General features: G+C 32.8%; 1 protein-coding gene across 1 annotated transcript in view; it reads right to left on the bottom strand.

Moving 5' to 3' along the window:
• Positions 1–13,601, bottom strand: part of XRCC4 (X-ray repair cross complementing 4) — a 235,231-nt gene that overhangs the window by 109,009 nt on the left and 112,621 nt on the right. Inside the window, exons 5-6 of the mRNA XM_011378956.2 lie at positions 13,477–13,601; positions 12,100–12,206 (exon numbers count right to left, since the gene is read on the bottom strand). Of these exons, the coding sequence (XP_011377258.1) occupies positions 12,100–12,206; positions 13,477–13,601 (232 nt within the window). The remainder of the gene's footprint in view (positions 1–12,099; positions 12,207–13,476) is intronic.

The following is a 13,601-nucleotide window of genomic DNA, read 5'->3' as shown; positions in this document are numbered from 1 at the left end:
AAAACTGGTGACACGACTTTTTACTTAGAAATCAGCATCCAATACACTTCATCTTAGTTCTGAACATTATAGGGAATTTTTTTTCATTTAATGAAGCAATTTTACCACCAAGATTTACGTTATAAATGAAAAACAAAACAAAACAATAACAAAAATCTTTCAAAACTGTTTTTGAAAACAGTGAAATCTAAATATCTATCGTGAATGGATGCTCATTAATTAAATGGCCAACTTCTAAGACTCTAGATGTAGACTGAAATTTTGTAGCAACTGAGAACTGGTCAATTTATTATACTAATTCTTGAAAAGTGTCAGTTTATATTAAAAATTAGTTTTACCTCTTTAAAATCTTTATGCAAGTCCTACTTCAAAAAGGAAATCTGGAGGCACAAAAGTACATGGTTTTTGCTTCCAAGTAATTTGTAATCAAGATGACATATCTAAAAGTAGTATCACAATGAAAAATCCAATATGAAATCAAAGTTTGGTCTACCATATACATTCCAAATTATGAACAAGTAGACTTACTTCACTATAAAAACTGTTACACATTATTTCAATCAAAACAAAACTGAGATTAAATAAAGAACTTTTAAATAAATAAAGCAAAATGCACAATTGTAAACTACAGATACCTAATTTCTTTCCTAGCAAATTCCTTGGACAGTCCACGTCACCAAGCATGAAGGATTTATGGCTATGGCATGAAAAATAGAACTTTCAAGAGATGACTCTTTGTTTTGCTTTTTTCCAAGTCTAGCCAACAGTCATTCTAATACTTCTCTTTTTCTGATTACAGAGACCCATTCTGTTCACTTTCTACAAGTAAGCCTTAAGAATGAAGTCTTAACTAGTTAAGCCAATCATTGAAGGTATGCCACCCTCTTTACAAGTAATGGTTTCGGAGAAGAGTCTGTGACAATTCTTTAGGAAGTCCTGGGAAGAAATCTATACAAATAGATATGATGCTGAAGCCATCTTGTCTTATTCTACATAAGAGAAAAAGCCTGAATAGAACAGAATAGAAAGATAAAAAGAATCTGTGTTCTCAGTGACAATGCGGACGTACTGAATTCTCCAACTATGGAAATTCTTTATGTTCAAATGTTTTATTTGAGATAATAAACTCCTTACTGATACCTATAATTAAGTCTTTGCTATTTGTAGCTGAAATCATTATAACTGAAAAATTAGCTAAAGATTATCTTTAGACAACGATCATGAAAATGCATGTCAGGGAAAACCATGTAGAGAATTTAAGACAACTATTTCCTAATTATATAAACAGTTTACTATAGCCACATGCTTAGTACTAGTTTGGACACTTTTATATATTACATATTTTAAAATATGTCATCAATGGGGTAAACACTTTCAAAGTACATTACATACATCTGCCATCAGTAAACCAATATGGGGTATACACACAATTCGAATTCACTAATTTAATTATTTTTTAAAAATTATTGCATTCCTTTTAGTTGCAAAACACTGAATAAACTAGGTGCTATAAGGGACCACCACCTTCAAGCAGTCAACAACCATGAGACACATATCTTCATAGTAGATTAAAAAGTATGCCTAATAGACTCATGATATAAAAGGAAATGAGTAAAGAAAAAATTAACAGAGATTGGGAATTTTAATAAACAAAGTAGATCGGCTGAAAATATTTAAGTTGGAGGTTAAAAAGATTGAAATTATAGGAAAGATTGTAAGAAACATATGGAACACGGTGAAAGCTCTAACATATGAAAAAAATCTAATATAAGTGTGATTGGAGTCCCAGAAGGGGAGAAGAGAAAGAACAGGATAGAATCAATATTGGAAAAACTACCGGCCAATATTTTTTAAAACTCATTAAAGATGTCAAGCTACCAATTTAGGAAGCTCTATGAATCTCAAGCAGGAAAAACACAAAGCAAACCACACTAAGGTACATCAGAGAAAAGCTGTTAAACACCACACCACAGCCATAGGATAAAATCAACAAGAATAAAAAGCCATTAATTTCATAAAAGCATCAATATGACTAAAAGCTGACTCCTTAATAGGAACAAAACAAGCCAGGAGACAATAAAGTGACACCTTCAAAGTGCTAAAAGGAAACAACAGTCGACCTAGAAATCTACACCAGCAAAATTCCTCTCAAAACTGTAGGCTTTCACAAAAACCAAAAGCAAGAGAATTTGTCAAAAGCTGACATGCACTCAAAGAAATATTAAAGTTCTCTAGGATGAAAAAAAAAAAAAACAAACCTGAATGAAAACAATGCAAAAAGGAATAAAGAACAAGGTAGAAGGTAAAGGTATGAATAAGCATGAATACTGACTTTTCAAAACTACAAGAATACTTTATGAGCTCTAAAGTATATGGCAAATTTAAATCCATGTTACAACAATGCAAAAAGGTGATGAGGTTCAGTGGCACTGAAGTGTCCTAAAGTCCTAGCATCACCTCGGAAAGAATGGAAGTTAAATTTACATTAGACTGTAATAGGTCACAGATATATGTTGCCATCTCTAGTGTAACCACTAAAACAAAAACATAAGAATGTATAATTAACAAGTTAAGGGTAGAAAGCTGGAATAAAATAAAAAATAAACAATATCTTAGTAGATCTAAATCTAAATATATTACTACATGAATTATAAATGGAGCAAATATTCTAATTAAAAGACAAAGATTATCAGACTGAACTTAATAAACAACTATATGTTGCTAACAAAGGACAAATTTTAAATATATAAAAGGTTGAAAAGAATGGGAAAAGATGAAAAAGATAAACCATGTAGACCCCAAATAAAGAAAATTGGTATAGCTAAAACAGTGTCAGAAAAAGATAAGAAGCATTACTAGACACAGTGAGAAATTCTTCATAATGATAAGAAAAAGTCATTTCATCAGGAAGATATAACAATTCTAAATTTATATCCACCAAATTAATTGTAAATAGCATATAGTATACATCTACATTTAAAACTGTAAGTCTATATGTTTAAATTTTTCTATTTATTTAGCACCTTTTCACTCAGGCCTTTTAATCAAGGACAGAGTTCTGCCTTATTTGCTCTGCCATCGAATCATAATAGAACCTCCAACAGAGATATGAATGTCCCCATTCACCTTAATGGTGCATTAATGTTACTAAGCTACATCTTTTCTATTTGAATGTGTGCCCACATTGATAAAAAAAATTAAGCCATATATTCCACCCTTCCTCTTTTGAAGTCTTAAATTATTTTATAAAAATGAAGGCATCAAATGTATATTTTAAATTCATTCATCAAATGAATTTAAATATAAAATCATATAGAACTCTCAGATTTTAACAAATTGGTGTTATGTTTAACAAACACAGAGAACTTCAGCACAAGAAGGGCTCTCAGGGATGAGCTCTGAAGTCAGTCTGCCTGGGTTAGAACCCCAGCTCTATAACCTGCGAGCTGCGTTACCCTGCTTGGGCAAGTGCTCTAACCTTTCTGTTCCTCACTTCTCTCAGCTGTAAAATGGTGATAATAATAGTAAATATGTCATAGGATTGTTGTTAGATGCAAATGAAATAATTCATCCAAGAAACCTAGAGTAGATGCTGGCATCCATGTAAGTGCTTAAATAACTATGAGTCTGTAGTAGTTGTGGTGGTGGTAGTGATGGTAATTTAACCATAACAGAGGAATAATTGTGATGTAGTAGTAGTGATAGTAGCAATATCATAGTAGTCGAATTAGAAGAACTAGTTGTAATAGTTTGTGTCAGTATATCATCACCTTCCAGGAGTCACAAACCGAAATACTTCCAGAAATCATACAAGTGATAATGAATGAAGTAAGTCATATCTAATTCGAAAAGGGATGTTGAGGACTACAGAAAACAGGGAACCTATGCCCTGTTTAAATGCATTAAAATTTATTATTTGAAACACTGATGTCACCAAAAGAAAAAACATATATGTGAACTAAATCATATCAAGGATCAACAGTTTACAACCTCTGATTTAGTCCAAGTAATTCATTTAAATTAATAAACAATATGGTTGTTAAATGGCTAGCCATTATGCTTGAAAAGTAACATGACCAGCAGTACCCTAAGTTCTTTTTTGTTCTGTCATCCCCCAAACTACAGCCCTTCCACTCTCCCCACAAAATCCTGAGTATCAGTAGGTATATGTTTGCAGCTACTATTTCTAAGCATTCCTGAGTTTTACGAGGTTTGAATTGGGCACGAAGTCGAGGTTTAAGTCTTTCTTCTGCCCACCCTACTTGTGACTGTTCTCTTTCACTACATCATGCATTCAGAATCTGCTTAGCAAGCCTGCTGATGATATCTATCCTTCACACATTCCCGGATCTCAAAGTTAAGTTGCAGCAAGTATCACGTCAATGTTGGTGGGCTGGCTTTCTACAACCTCATCAATGGTAACCTTCTCTATCTTTTTAATCTTAAGTATGGCTTATAGGTGATGTTGATGAAATGACTGGAGGAACAAGATGTGGTAAAGATCCCTGCCACAATCACAGAGAGACAAGAATCCTACATATTACATTATAGACGTTGAGCTAATTTAGAGATTATTTCTGCAGTACTCTACACCTTTTGTCTTAACTGGGGTATGGTCCATAGTTTTATAGGGCCAGTAAAAATGTTTAGTTTCATTTTCTGAGGACTAATTGATAAATGATTCTGGCTTACTTAAGTTGGTTTTATATATATATATAGTTCAAGACCTTTTGCATTTCTTAGGTATAAATACCCAATTATAACCACAGTCATTCATATCCATGAAAAATCTCATGACCTAACATTAAGAGTTTCATAGATACTTGGTAGTATGATGTGATTTCTTTTCCACAATAACACGTCTATTACAGAACCATGTAATCAGCCTGAGATGGAACTTCTCGAACACTAAGATGAGTCTATCAAATAGATATGTGAGTCACATATAGAATTTTAAACTTCCTATTAGCCACATATTAAAAAGTAAAAAACAAATGAAGCTAATACTAATAATATATTTAATTTTACTAAATATCTCCAAAATATTACTTCGACATTTAATTAATATAAAATTTATTAGACATATTACATTTTTTTCATACTAAATTTTTGAAATCCAATGTGTGGATTATACTTAGAGCACATTTCAATTTAGACTAGCCACACTTCCAGTGTTCAATACCCTCATGTAGCTAGTGGCTCCCTTGCTGAACAGTGCAGCTCTAGATGAACCTCTAATCCAACATACTGACAGATGGAGATTTAGTTTCTTATTGAATGCTATTTTATCTTCTCATTTCATCTTCTATTTATTTTAAGCATCAGTTTCCTTTCACCAAGCCTTATTTCATCCTTTCTGGTTTAAACACCATTCTTCTAGATCAGTGCTGCTGAATCTTTTTTTGGAACATGGTTCCCATGGAAAATGTAATAAAAAGTTGGATCCTTGCTCCAGAAAAATGTACATTTCCATCATTATGGGAATCCCCCCAAAAAGATATTTTAAAGTCCTAACCCCTAGTACTTAAAAATGTGACCTTATTTGGAGACAGAGTATTTACAGAGGTAATAAAGTAACAAGGTCATTTGTATATGCCCTAATATCCTTACTAAAAAGGGAAATTTGGACACAGATACACAGAGAGATGATGTAACAAGATACAGGGAAAAGATGGCCGTCGATAAGCCAAGGAGGGAGGCATGGAATAGTTCCTGTCCTCTTGGTCTTCAGAAGGAATCAACCCTGCTGACATCTTAACTTTGGACTTCTAGCCTCTAGAACTATGAGACAATATATTTCTGTTGTTTAAGCCGCCCAGTTTGTGGTACAATATCTCAAAAGATATGCACATATATGGTAAATTTATTGTTATAGAAAGCAAATACTTTCTCATTCTTTTCTCCTGAGTGACCAAAAGTAATTTACAGAAAATTTCCGGGCTTCTGTTCCCTCATCTGAAAAAATAAGAGATTTGAACTAGATAGAAGTTCTAGAAGTATATGAGATCTAGATTTCTCAAGTATATAATGATGCTCCTCAGCAACACTGCTTACGTATAAAAGCCCACGATTGCTAGGAAATAACACTCAAATTTCTTTTCCAGTTTTGTGATAGGTTTTATTAAGTCAAGCTTTTTATTTAGAATTTATAAATAAATGTGTCTATGACACAAGCTGGATAAGATTTAGGGCAGAATCTAAGATTGTAAAGCTGAACTTCTGAGTAATCTCTTTGGCAGTACATGTTGTTATCCCCTCTGTGAAGAGACATTCACTGTTCGAAGCAACGAGCTCTTTGATACTTAGAAATTTTGGATTCTGTTCTATTTTTAAAAGCTACTATATCAGTATTCATCAACTGTTTGACATAGCCATTCATTTATTTTCAAAAAGGCTATTCTATAATCACACTTCCTTTCAGGAAGCCCACCAAATAAGTAGAAGCCTAAATTACTGATAGCAGTTATACAGGGACCTTCCTGTTGGCTATGAAGCAGGACTAATTAAACTAATGTACTAAATCTCAGACTAATAATTATGCAGAAAAGTAATAAGAAAGCTTATTTTATTTATATTTAGTGGTTGTGCACCTTGAATATGAAGCTAAGCCAGGTAAAAATCTAGAATAAGTATTTTTCTTATTTGTACTTTTAGAAAGGTTGATTTCATTGGTCTCTAATTGTAAGAAATGTCAATTTCTACTAATAGAAATAATTACAACTCAAAAAATATTGATTATCCATTTAAATAATTAAAAATAAATAATTAAAAATAATAATGAGGCATTAAAATAATTCCTCTTGTGATGGGTGGTTAAGAGTCGATTATTCAAAATGCTTCACAAAAAAGATCCTACTTCTATGAAATAAACTCAATTTTTTAACTAATTAATAACATTCATTTTGAACTATGTTAAGACTAAGAAATGTTTTATAACAATGGCTAAAATTCTTAGAATATTCACATATATTTAAAAATATTTTCACATACAATTCTACTGTTATTAAAATTTCAATATAGTTATGAAACAACATAAAAATGCATAAGCACAATTTTTTTTTTTTTGTTTTATCAGATATTGTAGGGACAAATGACAGGGCACTTGAATGCATTGCTGGTAGTTTTGGCCCTCAGATGCTATACTAATTATGCTTATATCACTACATGTTTTGGTGAGGGTGTTATACAGGGGACCTATCTCAACTCGAAGCTTCTTTGCAATCATGGACATCAGGTGTTACCTTGATATGTATCCAAAGAAACAGGGTTTCCTGCAGAGAAGATTGTTTTATAATATCTATAATGACCTAACAGGTTCCTGTTGGATTTAAAAAAAAATACTTTGGAGGTAGGAGGAGTCCAGACTGACTAGGAAACCCTTAAAGTCACAAGGAGTTAATACCAACAGATGGGAGTGAAAGTGGTCTATCTTCCTCTGTAATAGAGTAGCTATAAATAGAGACTCCAGCAACTACCTTATTTATCATAATATTAACCTGAAAAAAAAAGTGAAATATATATTATCTCTAGAGCCTTAGTATGCAGACATAATTAAAGAAATAAAGTCTGTAATACCCCTGACACCTACCTAGAAATTCTGAAAGTTCAGACATAAAGAAAGTAAATCTTGCTACAGAAAAATATAAAATGTAGTTGTAGGGTAGTATAGACTGTGATGTTTAAATTTCAGAATACTCCAGAGATCTCCTTCTAGCTAATAAACTGTTAATGTATACTTTAAATGTTTTTCATATTATATGGTGTGGTTCATATGAGCATGATGTAGTTTATTAGATCTACTTGTTATAAAGCTATTTCTTCAACAATCCTAATGATAGGATTAGATAAGAAAATTTTGAACTTTGGAGGAAAAAAGTAATAAAACAGACTTCCTTATTCATAAAAACTACAATGTCCCTACTACACCTAGTTCTTGGACACATGCATAAAAATACTTTTTCTTGAATGAATACTATGGGATCACTAAATCTTGGTCTCACCAAAACCTCTTTTATCATGCAAAAATGGGGTAACTGTAAACAACTCATGGAGAAATTTGGTGATTTTAATAATTAATGATGAAAATACATTTGCGTAACGAAAATTACTACCAAGTTACACATTTAGTCATTTAAAGAAATGGCTTTCTGAGAATAAATGTATTGAATCTCGATTTCGCTGCCTCTTGTTTTTATTGTAAGGAAAGCACACATGAACCTGTAGTCTAAAATAAATTCACATATTTACTTGTACTGTAAAAATAAGTGTTTTATTGTCAAGATGGCAGAATAAGTTCAGAAAGAAATTGTCACGGCTCTGTCCCACGCACATAGTAATAATATGTAAAATACCAAAAATACCAAAAGATTAAAAAAAAAAAATCCCATGAGCTAAGAATATACTTTGTCTCTGTAAAAGTATGAATTATGGAATCTGGTAAATTATAAGGAGGCTCACTTTGTTGTTTAATACAGAAATATTTTCCCCCCAGATCTATGGAATATAGTTCTTAATTCAATATCAAGCATTTTAGATCTGAGGTTTGTTTTTTTTTAAGCAAACTTTAGTTTCCTAAATATTTCTTGCGAAAGCAGAAAAAAAAGGACAGTTAAAACTTCTAATAAAATGCTCTTAATTCTTGACATCAAAAACTTGCCAAAAGCAAGTTAAATGCAAAAAAAAAAAAAAAAGGACTGAGAGACCTATGCATCAACTATGCAGTGAAGTAGATATGAGTTAAAGAAAATATGCCATGTAAAATATAGGAAAAAATATAGAATGAACTAAACATTTCTGGAGAAGAAAAATTTTGCCAAATGTAAAATAGTACAATTATAAAGATTTGCTTAAAAGAGACTGAACACATAAAAGACCCCATTCTCATGTACCCAAATTTAACCATATATTTTCTCTTTGAAAATAATTTTCATTTACTTCAAAAGTCGGTAAGATACTGTGAATAAGAAACGAAATCAAAGGTCATTGTATTTAATAAAAATTCTGAATGTTTAAATTGGAAAGAGTACAGATACTCTTTCTTTGTGAGCTTTCAATTACATTTTTTTATTAAAGAGTGATTTCACTTTAAATGGGTCACTAATGTAAAACTCCGAATAAAAAGAAATTTAACTGTGATATACAAAAGTGAAGAGTGTGTGATTGTGTGATACAATTCAAATCTAATTAGAATCAGATTGATCAATTAACAAATTTAATTAACATCAGTAATTTTCCATGACTGCAACTAGATACCTTCCTGTGTCGCTGTGCATTTATGCTACCTCCTTTCCTATCATTATGAGAAGTGCCCAAGCTCCCAGCTAAATGAATCCTGATACTTGTCCATTTGATCTCATTTCCTCTTATCTACTTAGACAGAATTCCAGCAATTCTTATCTGTGTCTACCTCTTGGACATTTTTCTAACCCCTTTCCTTATTTACTCCCATTGGTATGCAAACACAGTATTACTTCTCTCATCTAAGGGGGGAAAAAAAGGTGTCTGGATTCCACCCCTCCACCCCCCGTCCAGCTGGTTTTCCTTTTTCTTCACAGTTTAAACTATTGCTTAGGGTTGCTGTCTCTTCTCCAATGTTCTCCTCTCATTCCTTTTGAACCTCCTATTCTCTCCTATTCCCTACTATCCCATACTATATGTTTTATAAGATTCCCAATTTGGGTTGCTAAGTTCCTCAATCCTCAGTCTTCATCTTCCTTGACTAACTTGCAGCATTCAACTCAGCTGATCACTGTCTTCTCCTTGAAATATTGACTTGGCCTCCAGAATACCACACCCACGGTATTTGCTGGCTACCTCCTGGATGCTCCCTCTCAGCCTTCTTTGCTGGTCCCTTTAACTTCCTCACCTTTACATAGCCAAGTGCACTAGACTAGAGTCCTTGGCCCACTGCTCTTTTCTCCCTTCTCTAACTCCCTTGATATCTCAGCCAACTTTAAATACCATCTTTACTAATATCTACAAAAGGTACTCCTCCCCGAAACTCCAAATTTGTATATCCAACTCCTTATTCAACACCTCAGAATTAATGTTTCTAAAATAGAGTTCTTATCTTTCCTCCTGCAGTCTCCCCCAACTCGGTAGTCAACTGCATGCCTTCAGTTATTTCAGTCCAACAAACTTACCACCATTGGTGTCTGTCTTTCTTTCATGGCCCAAACCCATTTCATCAGCAAATGCTGCTGCCTCTAAATATATCTAGAATCTGTCTTGTTATCTTCACTCAGGTCTAAGCCACTCTCATTCTTCATTCATTATTGAACTAGCATTCCATCAGATATATCTTCTTCTATTTTATCATCCTATAGTCTATTCTCAACACGACAGTCAGCTTAATCCTGTTAAAACTGAGAACACTTATTTGGAAAGATAAATGTATCCCTATGTTCACTGTAGCATTATTCACAATAGTCAAGATAAGGAAACAACCTAAGTGTACTTATGGATGACTAGATAAAGAAGATGTGGAACATATATACAATGAAAGACTACTCAGCCATAAAAAATAATGAAATATTGCCACTTGCAGCAACATGGATGGATGTTGAGAGTATCATGCTAAGTGAAATAAGTTACATGGAAAATAAAAAGAACATATGATTTCACCCATATATGAAATATAAAACAGAAAGCAACAAATGAACAAACAAAACAAACTCACAAATACCAACAACGACAGTATGGTTACCAGAGGGAAAGGGGGTGAAGGGGATGAAGAGGTTAAGGGGGTCAAATATATGGGACAAAAGGAGACGAGACTAGACTTTGGGTTGTGAACACACAATACAATGTACAGCTGATGTATTATATAATTATATGCCTGAAACTTATATAATGTTATTAACCAATGTTACTATAATACATTTAATTAAATTAAAAAAAAAACAACCTTATCCGATAATGTCATTTGACTGTTTAAAACCCTATAAAAGTTTCCAATATAAAAGAAAGCAAAAGTTGAAATCATTACTAGACAGCCCTACACATGATCTGGCCACTCTCTAGTCTCATCTCCTAATTCTCCCTATCTTCATCTTTCCACTTTATCCATACTGCCCTCCATACTACTGCTTGAACACACTGGGCGAGTTCCCCACAACAGGGCCTTTGTTTTTAACTGCTTTTCCAACTAGCGTGCTCTCCCCACAGGCAGACTTGTCATCTCACTGAGGCCTTTTCTGGTACCCTGGCTAAAATCACAACCCACTTCCTATTCTCACTCTGACATTTTCTATCATCTACCCCTGGTTTATTTTTCTCTTTAGCACTTAACATATTTTATATTAAATTTATTCATCTTGTGATTGTCTGAATAGAATTTAAACTCCATGAAAGAAGAAATTTTTGTGTTTTCTTCACTACTGTATAAAAAATTTTCCAGTATATAATAGGCACTCCAAAATATATTTGCTAAATAAATGAGTCAAACATTAATTTTGAGAATACTGGGCTTAATTCATAACCATGAAAGTATAAGATGAGTTCAGGGGCTTCTGCCTCTGAGAAATCTATAAAACTCTAAAAAAAAATCTATGGTTTTAAAAACCTGCTGGGTATTTGATCTGAGGTACTGAGGCTCAGTTACTTTAAACAGAACTGCCATTTCACCTTCTCTTCTCATCTACCCCATCTCACCCAATTACAATTCCTATTCTTAAAAATGAGAGAAGGACTCAAACTCAGAATAACCTAAAGCATTCTAGATCACCCTGTTCCATTACCCATCCATAGCTCTAGCTAGATAAGATCTCAAATGTTAAAGGCAGCCAGCTTTGAGCTGGAGATATTTAGCGTGAAGGCTTACATTGCTTATTGCTTATGCATTCTTGTTTAACAAGAACAGTATACCTTGATTTGTGTATGTGCGTGCATGCTTGCTTATTTTGTTGTTGCTAATGAATTACTGCATTTTACAATAAATGCTCATTTTTAACATAAAGTATTTGACATTTTAGGCTAAAAAGCCTAAAGAATTTTATGTAGAAAAAACTTTTTCATAACATTTTTCATTATAGATTATTATCATTAGAGTAGTTAGCCCAAGTGAGATAGTCATAAAGGAAATAAATGTATCTATTTTACCTGGAGCTAACACAGAGGGATCCGGTATGTTTTCACCTTCCTCATCAGTACTTTCATTGTAGACTGCATCTCTGTCAGCGGTCATTTCAGAACATGTTGCAGTTTCCCTAGAAAGAGCAAACAGTAGACTTATAAATTATTGGCTCACCCCTGGCTAGGTATCAAGTTCACAACTAAGTTATTACAGAAGATATCTGTGGAAAAACATTGTAGTTAAATAAATATACACTGAAATATATATGATTAAAATGAAAGCACTTCCAGAGACTCATGGACATGGACAATAGACGAGTGGTTACCAGAGGGTAAGCGGGAGGGGGAGAGGGGAGATAGATGGAGGAAAAGAAATTTAAAATAATTTCTTCAACTAAAAATAAACAAATAAATAAATAAATTTTAAAAATAATAAAATAAAAAGTAATGTGAAAGAAAAAAATTAAAATTAAAAAAAGACATTCCAATATAAAAAAAAGATGTAAGCACTTTAGACTGTACGTTAACCCTCTTAACAAGTTTCTCTTTTATCTAATCTAAATGTGGTTGAGTGCTCATTATAATTAATTCTTAAATCAATTTCTTATCACTTATTCATCTATCAAAATACTACTCTTCCAACTTGTCTTCTGTGGGTCACAGTGTTCATTCAGTATTCTACTGATCTCAAAGCAGTTCTGCATTTCATTTGATCTCCCGAAAATTCTGAGACAAGCACTTTTATTCTTATTATGAAGATACCCAAGTAAGGTACAGAGAGTTTAAAGGACTTGCTCAAAGTCATGGAGTAATAGATATCAGTGCCAGAGCAGCATGTGAACTAGGGCTATCTGACATCAAATGTTATATTCTTTATATTATGTCATTAGTAAATGTACGTTTTCTCTCAGATTCAAGGCAACAGACCCAAACCTATATCTGCAAATGCCTAAAATAATTGTCCAAATCATACAAGCTATTAGTCACCTATGATTCTTCTTTAAAAATCAAGCATATATCCACTCTCAGAACTACTTGATTCTAAAATTAACTATTCCTCAGACATCAAAATTACAAATCTGTGTTCAATTCTGTAGTTTTACAGATGATGAAAGATTTTAATTAATACATTTCTTAGTGATGTCTAAGAATTAAAGAAATAGTATTTAGATAAAACTCATGTTGGTTTCATGATTTAAGTGTAGATGTGACAGCTGGGCAGACACGGAGAGATCATGTTGAGAATTCTCCAGCACACTTCATCTAACAACTAGATCATCCAACCCCAGACTGTCAAATGGTCTCATATTACTAAAAAGTTGATACTTAACTTTCATTAAGTTTGGGAAGAAATTCCACTTAAATTTATGCATCTGCCATCTTAAAATAGAAAGGTCAAAATACCTTTCATGCTCAATGTTCTTTTCTAGTTCTTGAACTTCACTTAACAATTTATGTAAGCTTCTGATTTTTGCTTTCTTCTCATTCAGCACTAGAATAAAACGTTTATAAAGATCAGTCTCCACAGC

The sequence above is a fragment of the Pteropus vampyrus genome, unplaced genomic scaffold, assembly GCF_000151845.1.
Source record: "Pteropus vampyrus isolate Shadow unplaced genomic scaffold, Pvam_2.0 Scaffold11, whole genome shotgun sequence".
NCBI classification, from domain to species: domain Eukaryota; kingdom Metazoa; phylum Chordata; class Mammalia; order Chiroptera; family Pteropodidae; genus Pteropus; species Pteropus vampyrus.
The sequence above is the reverse complement of the archived record's forward strand: the minus strand, read 5'-3'. Positions and strand labels throughout refer to the sequence as shown.